The sequence below is a fragment of the Pyrus communis genome, chromosome 6, assembly GCF_963583255.1.
Source record: "Pyrus communis chromosome 6, drPyrComm1.1, whole genome shotgun sequence".
NCBI lineage: Eukaryota > Viridiplantae > Streptophyta > Magnoliopsida > Rosales > Rosaceae > Pyrus > Pyrus communis.
The window spans coordinates 11313148-11330978 of NC_084808.1; the positions used below are offsets into that span (position 1 = coordinate 11313148).

Sequence of the window (17831 nt, forward strand, 5' to 3'; positions counted from 1 at the left end):
AGTTAATGGAATATTCCTGACGGCGTTAACTGACGCCGTAAGCGTGCCAGGCACGTGCCTACACGTGGCCGGCGTGTGGGGGCGCGTGCGACGGTGACAAATTGTTTTAAAAATATGAGGATGTTCCTGAGGTTGAGCATTGTATGAGAAGTTATTTCTTAAGTTTGGTTATGTGCTTTAAAATTAACGTTTTTATAGTTGTTTCGCATATAGGTGAATCCTATCCCGAGGACGAGCGTGGTGACTCGAGGCAGGGGGGTTACGACCCTTCCACTTACCAGTGAGTGGGCTTTTGGTTTTCCGTATATACCTATATAACTATATACTTATACTTTTCCCAGAAATTGATTTAGAACGTTTATTCGTTATATGCCATGCCTATAGTTTTGCCGATGTTTATGCATTGTTAATTGTTTATATATATGTATCTTTGGTGCTGCAGACGCACAGGTAAGTGCCAGGTGAGTTGTGATTTATGTTTACTTTCAGTAGTGATTTGAGATGCATAGAGAGCTCATAACCTGCACCTCCGGTGTTAGTGCTCCCGCCCAGAGTTGGGCACAGTCCTTCACGTGATGTTCACCTCCCGCACTACACGCTCTGCTTGGATCTAAGTTAGGTGCACAGTCCTGTCATACAGACCACTCTAGGTGGTTCCGACTCGTAGGTGACCGGCGATTATTCGCACAGCCTTCACATGATCGTAGTACTTGAGCGTATATATATGTTACACCCAGGCCTGTCGTACAGATCACTTGAGGTGGTTCCGACTCGTGTGCAGGTCTAGTTAGAGAGATGGAGGTTTGAGCTCTAGATTCAGCCGTATAGGTCACGTTAGGTGACTCCGGCTGATAGATTATATGATATTGATGCGATATTACCTGAGCACTTGCATTTTATTTTGAGGTTTTGGCATAGCATATTCTTGAGCATGATTTATATATATATATATATATTCTATCTTTCTGGGAAGTATACAGGTTTTACGGCGAGGGGTTAGAACTTATTTATTAAATGGTTGTCGAAAAGCTTTGTTTTTCCCCACTCACGCTTTTGTTTTGTGCCCCTCCAGGTTTTAGTTGGCTAGCACGTTTGGTGGATTCCCTGAGAATTTCCCCGGCATATCTGACAGACCACCACCAGTGTAGGACCACCTTCGGGTGTACTTTTGTTGCGTCGTTTTCTCCTGGACTGCATTAGGCTTTCATGCTTTGAACTTAGTGTCGCACTTACGCTTGCACTTGTTTGTTATTACTTTATGTAAGGCTAGTTTTTATTTATTCGTACTATTTATATTATTATTTTATTAGCTTCCGCACTATGCACATGGTTACGTCACTCCCACGTGACGGCCAGCATGCCCTGATCTCGATCGGGGTGTGTCAATATTAACGTATCAATAGCTTGATACATATCTAAACAAAAATGAAATAAAATATTAAAATAATAATTTGTACACAAATTTGAATTACATGGCGTACCAATAAGGTGAGTCCCAGAGCCTGTGCATATAAAATTAGGTTTTACTAATAAACTTTTTAGTCCAATCTTTAGAGGCACAAACATCAAAACAACAAATCCTCATTTCACTGCGTATTTGAACGATCCATATTTCTGGTTGGTTATATATGTAAATAGCTTCGTAAAGCTATCTCCAATCCAATGGTGGAAAATTCCAAATTGTAACCCCGTATTTTCAACTATTCAATTATACATGTGGAGCAAAAAATAATTAAGAAACATATGGAGGCGAAACGTGGATTCTTGGGTAAAAAAGACAAGATTACCATCAAGGTCAAAAGTGATCAAAATAGGTATTAATTCAAAACCTATTTTATCAACCCTCATCAAATCTTCTCTACAAGGTAACTCCCAAATTATTTCTTTCAAATTATAATAATTAGCTAATTAATTGATTTATTACTCAATTAATTTATTAATTAGCTAATTGATGGTGATTAACACCAATTAATTTATTAATTAGCTAATTGATGGTGATTAACACCTAAACCCTAAACCCTAAAGGTGGCTAGTTCCCACTTCTCTAAAGGGGGCCGGCCAAACCCTTATAAATACCACCTCATTTTCTCCAAAACCCAATTCCAACTCTTTTGCAAAATTCTCTAAACACTTTTCCCTCAAAATTCTAACTTTGACATTGGACGTAAGCCCCCCCCCCCACCTCCCCCAAAAAAAAAATTTTGGTGCTTTCATTGAGAGTTAAGTCACACACTCGTAGGCATCCAAGGTTTTTCGTTTTCTTGTTCATTTGTAGAGTTTTCGTACATTCTTATTCTTGGAATTTTTATTTCTAAAATTCTTCGATAAAATGTAAAACAAAAGTACACTTGTAAGGGATTTGGAAACCTCGACGAACGGAAATTCCAACGTTCAAGGATTAGGATCGGGGCGATGTACATGGCTCAACACAACGATGAATGAACTGGCACGACCCCCACGAGGTACCACTGTGGCAATCACCACGGTGGCCACCACGGCAGCCAATATTGGCAAGGTCAACGACATCACAACCATGGCCCAAGCCGTGTCATTTAAAGCCCACACGGGCCCAAGCCTAAGGCAAGACAGCCCGAGTGATGCGAGATTTATACGCGCACAAATTAAACCCTCTTTTTGTCAAATTATAGTATAAGTATAAGTAGGGATCGTTCTGGACCGGGGATTAGAAGGGATTGCAAATCTCTTGGAAACTGACTCAAAAACGTAAAATAAAGTTTAAAACACTAAAACAAACCAAAAACAAAAAAAATACTTTAAAACATAAACGAAACAGATTCTAAGCACTAAAGAACAGGAAAGTAAAGGGGGGGTTTGATTTGACGAAATTAGCTAAATTGCACAAATTGTAATTAAAGGCAAAACGTAAATATAAATGTGATGAAAATATGGATGATGGAATAGCCAAGGGGTTCTTCTCCACACATGTTACTCTTGCATACAAGATTGATTCTCAGTTGGTCTTTCGATAAATTATGAAACTCAACGCCCCGGGTTAATTAGGTCCGCTTAAATTAACCGTCAAGTTTTCCTTAAGTTAATGAATTGGATGGGTTAGCGCAACGCAATTCACCACATTCTCCAAAAGTCCTTTACGTGAACAGCACAATAAAGATACAATCAAAGATCATTAAGCATTATGAAAACTATAAGTGTTGACGAGGCATTCGTTACTATGATGAGCATGAAACTCGTGCCAAGAATTCATTTAACGCGATTGTTTATAAGCAACCTCCACTACTTGTGAATATAAGTTCATAACGATTAGGTGAAATTCACTTATATTCTAGCGTCATATTTATGCATGAAAATTAAGCGCGCATTCTTAATAAACATTCATAAATAAGTTATCAATCAAATGGTTAAACAAATTGAATCCACAACTTATGAAATTCCAACGAAAGTTAATCAATTCATATTGCAAATATAAACATAGTTTCGAATCACCCCCTAGCTAAAGGGGGATTAGTTCCTCATTACTTTGAAATCAAAGAAACACCTAAACATTCCAACAACTCAAACTTGAATTGTATGAACGTTTAGGCATTCTTCTCTTCCATTCCTCATACGTACAAAACAAAGAGAATTGAATTTAAACTTTGAAATCAAAGAAACACCTAAACATTCCAACAACTCAAACTTGAATTGTATGAACGTTTAGGCCCTCTTATCTTCCTCGTTGTTGTAGCACAAGGTCTAAGGTGAGGTTTGGGGAATTATGGAAATGGATGAGGAATGGTGGAATGGGGACTCACGGTTTGGATTCTAAGGGGAAGATGGGAAGCTCACGGCTAGGGAATAATGGAAGTGTTTGAGGGGTGTTGTGTTGTGAATGAGATGTCCATGAATGAATGAATGCAAGGGTATTTATAGGAGTAGTGGAGGGAACATATGGCTATGTCATTTGTAGGTGAAGTAGGTGGATGTTGTAGGTGAAGTAGGTGGATGTTGTAGGTGATTATGAGTGATAAGTGATAAGTGTATGATATGATAAGTGGTGAATGATAAGTGATAAGTGGTGATGATATGTGATAAGTAATGAGTGGTGATGATAAGTATGGAGCATGTGAATTAACTAATGAAGGAAATGCATGTGCAATGACAATGTGCTAGAATGGATGTGTGTTATGCATGGCATGATTGGGATTAGGAAAGGTTTTAAATGTCCTAAAACTAAAGAGAACAAGGTTCCAACACTTTGGTCTTCAATTAGGTCTTCAATTTCGTCCAACACTTTGGCTCCAAGCATAAGCTATCCATCCTTAGCCCAAAAGTGCTCCAAAAGTCTCCAAAATGCATCTTTTTGCTCCTTTAGCCCTTTGGACCTATAAACACACGAAAATAGCTTAAAGTACTAAAATAACTAAAGAAACATAACGTAAATGCACGAGAACAAGCCATTTAAGTCGCATGAATATGCTCCTATCAAATACCCCCACACTTAGCTTTTGCTAGTCCTCGAGCAAAACAAAACAAAAGAAACCAAAAACAAAACAAAACGAACAAAACACAACCTACACCTTCCAACAATCGTCTCAGATTTCCAATGCACATGACAAGTTAAAAATCATTAGTCCCATAGATTTTTAGCCATCTTTACAGTTAAGTACATTCTTAATCATAGTCACCACATACTAGTTCACAATTAAGCATTTAAAACACATTTCGAAAGTAGTAACATGCCTTTAGAGAATTTCCTCAATTCCTTACTAGAATGCACTCTATTTTCACACAGATTTTCTGACTACACACCCTACACTAGTTATATGTGAGAGATTGATGTAAACATGTAGACGAACACTCACATATGTTATAATAAGGAAAGCATTTTCTGGAGTTAATAAGCATGTTTAGATATGATCTCATGAATGAAATGCTACTACTTAGACGCGAGAACCAGTGACACCATAAGCTCATACCAAGTTCAAACTCCACAATTGAAATACATAACACTCAAGATAGAAGTCAAGGGTTGTAACGGGGCTAAAGGTGTTTGGCTAACAAAGAAAGGTGAAGGATAAACAAACATTCTTAAAGCAATAGTGAGCAAAGTATTTGAATTAGGCACTTAGAATTCCCTTTAGAACGCAAAAATCAACTTTGAACACCCAAGGGAAAGTCACACAAAACTTAGGGCCATATTCAACTTTTTGGACCCTTTCTTCAACCATCAACGCTCGTGAGTTCATTCTTACTTATTTTCACTCCTTTTTTTTTTTTTTTTTTTTTTTTTTTTCTTCTTCTTTTTCTTTTGAATCTTGAAACATACATATAAACGTAAGAACAAACTTTTACTCCCCCACACTCATTTTCTTGCATAATGTAACTCAAAAGGAATTCATTTAAGTCATGCTCACTATACTTTAAGAACAAGGGTATAGGAAAGTCCTACACTAAGCTAGGTAAGGGAAATGTGGGAAAACAAAGAATAAAAGCTAAACAAGGCTCAACGGGGTTAAAACTTACAACAAATACGAAGTATGGGAAGTAAGTTTATTTGGCTATGGTGGTGGTCACTACACAACTTCTTCTTGAATATGTGTTATGCAAATCAATAACATGCTTTGAATGAAAAGGGCATGAGTTCTAGCATTTGGAACTATATGATGAAACGCCTTCTAAGTAGTAACCAAGCAAAGAATAATGAGATCATGCAACGACTTTAGAAAACAAGAAATCACAGATTATACTCTCCAAAGAACGTTATAGGTTCAAGTCTCTCAGGGTTGTAGCGTTTGTTTGAGTTCCTTCCTTCAAGCATGTTACAAAAACGAATTTTTTTCTTTTATGATTGCATGTGAAGTCATACATTATAACCATAACCAAGCATATACCAAGAGTAAATCAAACTTTTCTCTATGTTTATAACTCTTTTTAACAGTCATGCAATTACAAACCAAATCCTTATCATTGTGTTGGAAGGTATCCTAAGACACAAACACACAAAAACGACTCAAAACACTCTTTTTAGGCTTTTTAAAACACGTTTTTCAAATTTTTATGTGATTTTCGGAGTTATAAAAACAAAACATACTAAAACACTCTAAAACAACTTAAAAACACCTTAAAACAGCAAGGAACAACATTTGAAGTTATAAAAACAAAACATACTAAAACACTCTAAAACAACTTAAAAACACCTTAAAACAGCAAGGAACAACATTTGAAGTTATGGGTGATAAAATCCCACGAATTTGCATTAAATATACTTAGTTACCCCCCCACACTTAAATCAAACATTGTCCTCAATGTTTTAAGTATAGATTCACACAAAACATAAGTAAACACACAAAAAACATTTAAACATACTAAACATGGCAGAATGTAATTAACAAAGAGAAGAGTTTAGGGACGCAAATCTGGTTATGGAGTGTAAATTCCGTCTTCTCTTTGTTGATTGCATTGAGGCTTGATCTGGATGATTCCATAGGCTTACTCTCGAACTGGTTGCCGCCCATCGTTGATTTTCCTTTGTGCTACTCTTGATCTGGGCGGCAGGATTCTTTTGGTCTTCCCCGAAGGTCTGAGCTTACTCCTTTGGTCTGTTTCTTTGTTCAATCTTTCCAATTCGTATTGAAAAGGGTTGGAGGATAACTCAGCCTAAGTTTGTCTCCACATGCTTCAATGTATCATTTTCACTTGCCTTACTCGCTCTCTTTTGCAGAAGTGGTCCCTTCTCTGGAAGTGTATCAACCGTTGAAGATGACTACTCGAGAGCAACGCTAGGTAAGCAATCAGGAACAGATTCCAGGCAGTTGGCTCCAGATCGGAAGACTGACTCCAAGTGCCGGCTGATTGCTTCTTTCACTTTGCCATGCGAGTAAGAACAAGGACAAAGAAAAGGACAGGGAAAGAGCATGATATGAGATACTTTTGCTTTAGACCTTTTTGATATGAGATACCTTTGCTTTTGAAGAAACGGCAAATGAAGCAGCATATGTATTTGTTGTGGTTGTCTCCACATGCTTCGATCGACCGTTTCCTTCTGCCTCATTTGTACTCCTGGTTTCTGGTATCTTCTTTGGGGGAGAAAAAATTGAGTATTTCAAGAGGCTTTGCTGGGAGTGCGCCCTCAGAGGTGAGGGAGAGTTGGACATTTTCTTCAGGTTTTCCTTGCCATAAAAACGAAGGTCGACATATATAGAGATAATAGCAAGTGGTGGTACTGTTCTTTTACCCTTGTCGACATACGTTTTGATCCCGCAAATCCGGCTTTTTGAAATAGTGACGCCTCTTCGATTTCTGAGCAGGCGCCCCTTCGATTTCTGAACGACGCCCCTTTGCTTTCTGAACGACACGTAGTAGTGCGTATGCGGCTCCTTTTGACAAAGCTGCACGTGTTTTCTGAAAAGCAGAGAAAGCGTCGCTGAACTTTGCGCTTGTCGGCTAAAGATGTGTAGTTGCGATGATGGCCTCCACGTGTTGTCTGAAAAGAAGAAATCTTTTGACAAAGTTGAACGCGCCTTCTGAAAAGCCGAGAAAGCGTCGCCTAAATTACGCCGGAAATTCCGGCTTTTTGAATTGGTTGACGCGTCGCCTTGGCTTTTTTTATTGAGCTATCGATCACCACAACAAACACACTCTGAAGATTTCCCATTCTTGAAAATCGACTCCGGCCCTTTGAAATTTAACTCCATCCCTTCTCTTTGAACACTTTTGAAAAAATGGCAAACTCATCGAACCTTAGCTTGGAATTGAGCCTTAGCAGTGATACGGGCGCGCCGCGTCAAGGTAACGTATGGCGCCCTTCTTTCTTTTCTTCTAACGGTCCTCTCACAGGTGAAGACTCCGTGATGCAGGACGCCACAATAGCTACAATAGTAGCTAGGAACCTCCTCACTCCAAAAGATAGTAGGCTGCTGTCAGGACGGTCCGATGAGTTGGCCGTTCAAGAGTCCCTCGCACTTAGTGTTCAGTGTGCGAGTTCTGTGTCCAACATGGGCCAACGCCTGCTTGCCCGCTCCCGTCAGGTGGAATCATTGATGGCAGAGGTGGAAAGTCTCAAGCAGGAGATCCAGCAGCTTAAGTATGAGAATAGAAGTTTGCATGTGCTTGCAAATAACTATTCGTCGGGCATGAAGAGGAAGCTTGATGAGCTGCAAGAATCTGAGGGTCGAATTCACAATGACCGTCAAAGGCTTGCATCTTATCTCCAGAGGCACCTTTTTCCTGGGTCATCCAGCGCTTGGCCAAGTATTGAGGCCTGGAATGCTCTAGCTCCGATGCCTCCCGCTCCGATGGCTTCTGCTCCGATGCCTCCCGCTTCTATGCCTCCCGCTTCTGCGCCTTCCGCTTCTGCGCCTCGTAGTGGGGCTTCACGTAAACAACCTTTGTGAAGCTCCACCTTTCTCCATGTTTAGTATCTTTTTTTTTTTTTTTTTTTTTTTTTTTTTACATAAATAAAATCAAACGGCATGGAATTTATCTTTGAATGGGCGGTGATACTTGAAATGATCCGGTAATAGTTTAAATTCCAGATTGGGTGCCTGAATCATTAACCACATGTTAGTATAAAAGAAAATTGAAATTCGGGGAGGCGGCTTACCTGTGTGCTCCAAAATGAACTCCAGAATAAACACCCCTTCGAAAGTTATGACTTGTCCCGTGTCATAAAATCCAACTTCCTTGGGAATTGTGGTTTCAAATATGTCCTCTTTGATGCCTTCTACATCTTCTCCAGCCACTACCTTCTCTTGAATCATTCTTCTTGGTGTACAAAGTCCTTTGAAGAATTCAACACCATCTAAAACTTGCTGTGTTGCACCAAGAATTTGAATAGCATTTTGCTCCTTTGGGAAGGCTTCCACGATGTCCTTTTTACTCTCTTCTTGGTTGGGAATCAAAAACCTGCTAGGAAAAGGGACATTGGGTGGAATAACATCAGAATAACATGGAATTGGGACGTCCTTACTGGTGGTGGGTGGTTTAGAGGGCTTAGGGGGCTGCGGCAAGGGTTGTTCTACCCTTGCCGTGTGCATGTCTTCTTCCTCCTCCTCAATTAGCAGCTCTTCATCCACTTCTAGGCTATGTTTGGACATTTTTAGGTCAGCTCCAACCTCCATAGCACTTCCCAAAGTGATAGCATTATGGATTTCAAAATCTTCCTTCGAGTTTTCAATAGTTGAGTTGGAGAGTTCACTTTGCTCTTGAATTTGTTTCATGAACTCCATAATCTGCCCAAATTGTTCGTCCAATTTACCCAACTTCTTGTCTTGATTTTGTTCGTCCTGCGTCAAAGAGGTTAGTAATTGAAATTTTTTATCATTATCCATGGACATACTTGAACTTGATTGGAATTGTTGTGGGGGAGGTTGTGGTGGCTGCATAGGTGTTGTATTGAACTCCTCATATGGTTGCCAATATGCTTCTTGTTGAGCCTCCTTGGCTTGATTTTGTGACCCCTGCGCCAAAGAATTTATTTCATTAAGAATTTGAATATAATCTATTGGCGAACTTGAATTTAATTGAGCATATTGCATATGAAGTTGTGGTGGCTGCATAGGTCTTGAATAGAACTCCTCATATGGTTGCCAATATGCTTCACGTTGAACTTGTTGATCTTCCCACCATATAGAGTTTGAATGATCCCTCCAATCTCTTTGTGGACATTGATTGGCTTGAAATCCTTGCCTATATGAAGCACCAAATGTAGGGACACTCTGCATTGTGGTCCTTTCGGCATACGGCAACAATTTAGAAGTAAGATTTGCCAATTGAGCTTGAATGCTAGCAAAATCCATATCTTACTTCTCTAGTACCTAAAATCAAAGAAAGAGAACTAAATCAAATATCAAAAGTAACAACAAACAAAGAAAACAACACTAAGTTAGAAACTAAAACGAAAACAACTAAACCAAAAAAAAGAGAAAAGAACCAAGGGATTAGCAAAGTTGCTAATCCCCGGCAACGGCGCTAAAATTTGATGCGAGATTTATACGCGCACAAATTAAACCCTCTTTTTGTCAAATTGTAGTATAAGTATAAGTAGGGATCGTTCTGGACCGGGGATTAGGAGGGATTGCAAATCTCTTGGAAACTGACTCAAAAACGTAAAATAAAGTTTAAAACACTAAAACAAACCAAAAACAAAAAAAATACTTTAAAACATAAACGAAACAGATTCTAAGCACTAAAGAACAGGAAAGTAAAGGGGGGGTTTGATTTGACGAAATTAGCTAAATTGCACAAATTGTAATTAAAGGCAAAACATAAATATAAATGTGATGAAAATATGGATGATGGAATAGCCAAGGGGTTCTTCTCCACACATGTTACTCTTGCATACAAGATTGATTCTCAGTTGGTCTTTCGATAAATTATGAAACTCAACGCCCCGGGTTAATTAGGTCCGCTTAAATTAACCGTCAAGTTTTCCTTAAGTTAATGAATTGGATGGGTTAGCGCAACGCAATTCACCACATTCTCCAAAAGTCCTTTACGTGAACAGCACAATAAAGATACAATCAAAGATCATTAAGCATTATGAAAACTATAAGTGTTGACGAGGCATTCGTTACTATGATGAGCATGAAACTCGTGCCAAGAATTCATTTAACGCGATTGTTTATAAGCAACCTCCACTACTTGTGAATATAAGTTCATAACGATTAGGTGAAATTCACTTATATTCTAGCGTCATATTTATGCATGAAAATTAAGCGCGCATTCTTAATAAACATTCATAAATAAGTTATCAATCAAATGGTTAAACAAATTGAATCCACAACTTATGAAATTCCAACGAAAGTTAATCAATTCATATTGCAAATATAAACATAGTTTCGAATCACCCCCTAGCTAAAGGGGGATTAGTTCCTCATTACTTTGAAATCAAAGAAACACCTAAACATTCCAACAACTCAAACTTGAATTGTATGAACGTTTAGGCATTCTTCTCTTCCATTCCTCATACGTACAAAACAAAGAGAATTGAATTTAAACTTTGAAATCAAAGAAACACCTAAACATTCCAACAACTCAAACTTGAATTGTATGAACGTTTAGGCCCTCTTATCTTCCTCGTTGTTGTAGCACAAGGTCTAAGGTGAGGTTTGGGGAATTATGGAAATGGATGAGGAATGGTGGAATGGGGACTCACGGTTTGGATTCTAAGGGGAAGATGGGAAGCTCACGGCTAGGGAATAATGGAAGTGTTTGAGGGGTGTTGTGTTGTGAATGAGATGTCCATGAATGAATGAATGCAAGGGTATTTATAGGAGTAGTGGAGGGAACATATGGCTATGTCATTTGTAGGTGAAGTAGGTGGATGTTGTAGGTGAAGTAGGTGGATGTTGTAGGTGAAGTAGGTGGATGTTGTAGGTGATTATGAGTGATAAGTGATAAGTGTATGATATGATAAGTGGTGAATGATAAGTGATAAGTGGTGATGATATGTGATAAGTAATGAGTGGTGATGATAAGTATGGAGCATGTGAATTAACTAATGAAGGAAATACATGTGCAGTGACAATGTGTTAGAATGGATGTGTGTTATGCATGGCATGATTGGGATTAGGAAAGGTTTTAAATGTCCTAAAACTAAAGAGAACAAGGTTCCAACACTTTGGTCTTCAATTAGGTCTTCAATTTCGTCCAACACTTTGGCTCCAAGCATAAGCTATCCATCCTTAGCCCAAAAGTGCTCCAAAAGTCTCCAAAATGCATCTTTTTGCTCCTTTAGCCCTTTGGACCTATAAACACACGAAAATAGCTTAAAGTACTAAAATAACTAAAGAAACATAACGTAAATGCACGAGAACAAGCCATTTAAGTCGCATGAATATGCTCCTATCACCGAGCCACTCAAGCTTGACGTGAGCCCAACGCGTTGCCAAGCCAAGCCCTAGCCTTGCACCCACATGAACCACAAGCTGAGCAGCCCACTCCCGTGGCCCAGCCTGCTCCCGTGGCCTTCCAAGCAGCCTAAATCAGTCTAAAATTAGTTCAACCGTCCCGACTTCAAATTTCTAGGCCTACGATTGAACCAAGGGCATTTTCACCACATTTCTCCGCGGATTTAACATTTCACAACTCAAATCTCGCGCCCGGAGTTTACCACACTTCCATTCCTTAAGGAGACGCATTTCTTCTAAGCTTTTCGAATCCGAATGGCAAACAACACTTGTCTTAACAAGTCATAGAGTTGCCTTTGCACAACAGATAACCTTGGTGAATCAGCTTTTACCAGCCACAAATTGAGGGTTCGGGCAATGTACACTCCCGATAGGGCCCCCAAGATAGCGTAAACTCCTGTCTTAGTGCACGGAGGAGCATGCACTCTCGACTAGGCCCGCGAACAAACATACACTCAAGGTTGGGGCCACACTCTGAGAATCAACATGAGCAGCCTTCCAGACAAAGCATTCATTCGCGGCTAGGCCCGCAAGGAGCATCATTCACATCACATCGGAGTAGGCAACATAACAGATGGAAAAAATCAGTCATTCAATCCGGCTCAAGTTTAACTGGTAGCCTGTGAAGAATTCCCTCTTCTGCTATAAATTAACCACATGCACCACTGCCGTGGCATAAACGAGCTGAGCAAGTACAAGAGTAGCCTAGACCACTATGTCAAGATCGAGGGCAGCCGAGAGCTCCGCTACCTCAACAAAGGCAGATTCAGGAAGAGGTAGAGAGTCTCTTAAATGGGCAATTGTGCGATTTCTAATGCAACAAAGTCGCCGATGAAGCATTACAATGGGATATGACGAACATGAGCAGGTAATCCTTCATGGACGAGATCGCGCAGGCAGATTCTCCACGTAAGTTTAGCATGCCACATTTCATATCTTTCAAATGAGATGGAAATCTGGAAAGGCACTTGAAGCACTACCGGAGCACAATGGTCCTTTACCAAAACAACGATGCTCTTATGTGCAAGATATTCGCCACCATTTTGCAAGACGAGGAGCAAGATTGGTTCCACACCCTGCCACCACTATCCATCCACAGTTTTGATGATCTTTCTTTGGTTTTCAGCAAAGAATACTCATCCTACCGCTCGATCAAGAAAAAGTCCAACCACTTGTTCAATGTGAAGAAGAACCCAAAAGGATCATTATGCGACTACGTGAAGAGGTTTAAAGTAGAGAATGTGATGATAGTTGAATGTGACAACTTGATACCAAGTGCAGCCTTCCAAAAAGGACTTCCAGCAAACCTCCTACTGTTTAGAGAGTTGATCATGAAAGACGATCTAACTTTGGCAAACTCTTTCGCTCTAGCAGAGAAGCATTTACTTTGGGACGAGGCCCGTCGAGTAGACAAAGTGCTTGAGTAACCTCGAAAAGAGTCGGCAATGGCTCAAAAGGAGAAGGACGGGAAGCAGTCCAGCAAAAGCAGGCAGGAGGCCAAGCGTAGGGACCAACCCACGACCAAGGAAGGCCCGACAACCAAGAACTACTCTAAGCTCTCAATCCTAATCCACCAAATCCTTTGCAACATCAAGAATGAGCCATGGTTTAAGCTGTCGAAACAATCAAAGGGAGATACTTCCAATTTAGATCACACCAAGTATTACGTATTCCACCGAGGACCCAGTTAGACAACTGATGACTGCTACACTTGGAATAAATACTTATAGAATCTCGTGAAACAAAGCAAAGTTGACAGATACTTGGACAAGCTAGCTACGCAGCCTAGAAGGAACGTAGATGCCAATGAAGAGCTGTAAACTAAAACTATCCGGATCAATGGCATCTTCACCGAATCCGAGCACGTGGGGGCCACCAACAACTCCAAAAAGAGGAAGATCTAGTAGGCTCTACTAGTCTCATAGATCCAACCAGTTAACACCCAACCTAAACCCATCGTTGGCTTCACTGAGCAGGATGTAGAAGGCATCGACTTCCCACATGACGACGCATTGGTAGTATCTGTTCAACTAGCCCATACTATAATTGACATAATGATGGTTAACAATGGAAGTGCAGTCAACCTACTTCAACTCTCAGTAATTTAGAAGATAGGCCTGGAAAACACAATTATACGCCGAGCAGAGGTACTTACCGGATTCAACAGGCACACCTCGAATGCCATCGGCAGCATCACACTTGGTGTGAAAACACCACCAGTTGTCTTAAAGTAGACATTCACAATCTTAAGCGACCCATCCCCCCTATAATGGGATTCTTGGGAGACCTTGGTTGATCAAGTTGGATGCCGTCAATTTCGTCAAGTATCAAAAACTCTGATTCCACATCCCAAGATGAGGAGTTGGTGAAATCAAGTTGGACCAGGCGACATCTCTACGATGCACTGTGCAAGCACTAAAGGAATCAAAGAAGACGACTTTTACCCTCGTCGAGGCTATTAAGGTCTAAAAGGACGAAGAAGCTACCTAATAGCAATTACAGCAAGCGGACAAGATAGGATGGAAACCCGAAGAAGATGTCGATGACATCATTCTCGATCCCCAGCAGCAGGAAAAGACGGCTAGAATCGGCTCACGTCTAAGCCCAGCCGAGAAGGAAGAACTTACGACTTTCCTAAGAGAAAATTGTGACGTCTTTGCATAGTCACCTTCCGACATGCCCAGCATCGATCCTGAGATAGTTTGCCACAAGCTACATGTCAACCCTGTTGCTAAACCGGTGATGCAAAAAAAAAGGCATTTTGCGAACTAGCGACGATCATCGAAGCAAAAATTGACAAGTTGTTGGAGGTCAGATTCATAGAAGAGGTAGCGCACTCAACATGGCTTGCCAACGTCATGCTAGTAAAGAAGAAAGAGAAGGGCGAATAGAGGGTTTGCATAGACTATACTGACCTTAACAAAGCATGCCTAAATAATCATTATCCACTTCCCCGAATTGATCCACTAGTAGATTCAACTTCTAGGGACCATCTGCTCAATTTCTTGGATGCTTATTCCAGCTACAAAGAAAAAACTGTGTTCGAGATCGAGCGAGGCACCTACTGCCACAAGGTCATGCCCTTTGGCCTCAAGAACACGAGAGCTACTTACCAAAGGTTAGTCAACATGATGTTCAAGAAAAAAATTGGAGTAACCATGGAGGTCTACGTCGACGACATCATGGTGAAGGGTAAACAACGGTCAAACCACATCAGCAACCTGGCAGAAACTTTCAACATTTTTAGAAAGTACAAGATAAAGCTCAATCTCTCCAAATGCATATTTGGAGTATCTTCAGGCATATTCTTAGGGTACTTACTGACCTAACGAGGAATCGAAGCATATCCCAAGAAAATCTGAGCGATCATAGAGATGAAATCTCAAACTACCTTGAAGGATAACAAAAGATTGATTGAATGAACAGCTGCCCTCAACCGCTTTTTCTCGCGGTTCACTGATCAATGCAAACCTTTTTTCAAGGCCATCAAGAGGGCACAACGGGAAAAGCTATGCCCTTATACGAGAAGAGTTGTGGGCCTAATTGCCAGTATTCTACACTTCTAAAGCTATTCTCAATGCAAAAACAAGATACACGAAGATTGAAAAGTGAATTTTGGCGCTAGTTGTTGCGGCTCGGAAGCTCAGACCATACTTTTAAACTCATACAGTCATCATCATGACTCAGTATCCTCTATGATCAATCCTACATAGTTTGGATGCTTCTTAATGAGTGATGAAATGGGCGTTGGAACTTGGCCAATACGATTTAGTTTTTCGACCTCGCACGGGGATAAAAGTCCAAGCCTTGGCGAACTTTATACCAGAATTCAAGCCTAGCCTAAGTAACGTACCAGAGCGGCTTAACGACACACCAGAAACAGCCGAGCAGACCTTAGCCGTAATTGCTCCCCTTAACGGAAACTTCTGGCAATTACATGTTGAAGGCGCATTCAACTATAAAGGATCAGAAATAGGCGTGGTCCTAGTCACCCCAGACGGTTCAATGCTCGAGCAGGCAATCACTCTAAGATTCAAGCATCCAACTACGAAGCAGAGTATGAGGCCCTACTAGCAGGCCTTCGAATGGCAAAAGACTTAACGGTGAAAAAACTCGCAATTCATTTCGATTCCCAGCTAATCACCAATTATACTAGTGGGGAGTATATGGCAAAACATTCAAGGATGGTGCAATACCTAGAGAAAGTATGCAAGCAACTTGAGGCATTTCAGACTTACACTTTCACTTAAGTTCTACGGGCAAATAACGCTGACGCGGATACACTAGCCAGCCTAGGCTTCTCCTTTGACTACCAACTCAAACGCTATATCCTGGTGGAGTATCTAGACAAGCCAAGCATAGAGGTAGCGCCGATAGCCGAAGTGTCACATGTTAGTATAACTCCGAACTGGCAAAGTTCTATTATAGACTACTTGTTCAATGACACACTCCCCACAGAAAGATTGGAGTCTAGAAATCTCCAAATAAAGGCAGCACGTTACTACATATAGAACGACATTCTCATCCGAAGATCCTACACCATACCACATATCCGCTGCCTAGTGCTTCTTGATGACTTAAAGGTTCTAAGCTCAATCCATAAAGGGATTTGTGGAAATCATTCCAGAGGCCGATCCTTAGCACAGAAGGCTCTTAACGTAGGCTACTACTAGGCTACCATACACCAAGATACTAAGAAGTTAATATAAAAGTGCGACCGCTACCAACGCTACAAGTCGGTACCAACACTGCCTGCCAATGAACTACACTCACAGACAAGTCCTTAGTCGTTCATGCAGTGGGTAATTGACCTAATAAGACCAATGCCGCCTGTTACTAGGGGTAGAGGCATGATGATCGTGGTAACCGATTACTTCACCAAATGGTAGAAGTAGAGCCCATGACAACCACAACTCAGATGGATATAGATCGCTTCATATGGAGGAACATCATTTGCCAATTGGCATCCTTTAGTCCATCATCACCATAAACAACCCGCAATTCGTAGGTAAAGATTTGGTGAAGTTCTTCCAAAAATATGGTGTTAAGTAGCACATGTCCACGTAAAGATATCCTCAAGGCAATGGGCAGGCCAAAGCATTCAACAAGATGATCCTCGACTGCCTCAAGAAATCCCTCATCGACAAGAAGGGAAAATGGCTAGACAAACTCCCCGGATGTATATGGGCATATAGCACCACCAAAAGACGAGCAACTAGTGAGACTCTTTTCTCTTTAGCATTTGGTTCATAAGCAATCATTCCTCCCAACTTATCGTGCCAAGTATCAGCACTCTACTTTTAAGTATTGAGCAGAATAGTAAGGAGATGGCCGCAAGCTTAGGTTTGGTAGAGGAGAAACGAAAGCAGACCATCACTCGCATTGTAGCCTACCAGCAGTAGCTCATCTCTAGCTACAACAAAAAGGCTAAGATCCGACGGTTCAAACCCGGAGATCTAATCCTAACAAAAACCTTCATCATTGCCCGCATAGAAGACTCCAAAAAGATGGATCACATCTGGGAAGGTCTATACAAGATCAGCACAGTAGGCGGTAAGGGTAATTACACCATCACCACCATGAACGACAAAGAGATCGAAAAATAATGGAACGCCTACAATTTGAGGAAGTACCATGTGTAACCTTCCGCTACATCAAAGCCCGAAGAACTTGAGTAGCTCAACGGGCGCCACATTGCGAGCCGAGGATTATCCAGTTGTTATGCAGTCTTTATTTTACAGCTAAGTTTTTGTTTGTTTCACTCATTTTTCAATAAGGAATTCAGAAGTAATTTGCAACTTGGCTCGACTGCATGTCTGCAACAACTGATCACTTATGCACTTCAAAAGAAGACCGCCCCCTTCTTAGGCACTCATCCCAAGAATTACATCCCCTGAGGAACCAACCATGCTCTCCAGTGTGATAGGGTAAACCAATTCCCTAACACCCATATAGGTCTGC

The 17831-nt window shown here is 40.7% G+C and overlaps 1 protein-coding gene across 1 annotated transcript; it reads left to right on the plus strand.

Annotated features, from left to right (window-relative positions):
• Positions 1-12859: 12859 nt before the first annotated feature.
• On the plus strand, positions 12860-13297 carry LOC137736032 (uncharacterized). The gene has a single exon (XM_068475377.1). The coding sequence runs from the start codon at positions 12860-12862 to the stop codon at positions 13295-13297; it is 438 nt and encodes a 145-aa protein (XP_068331478.1).
• The last annotated feature ends 4534 nt before the right edge of the window (positions 13298-17831 follow it).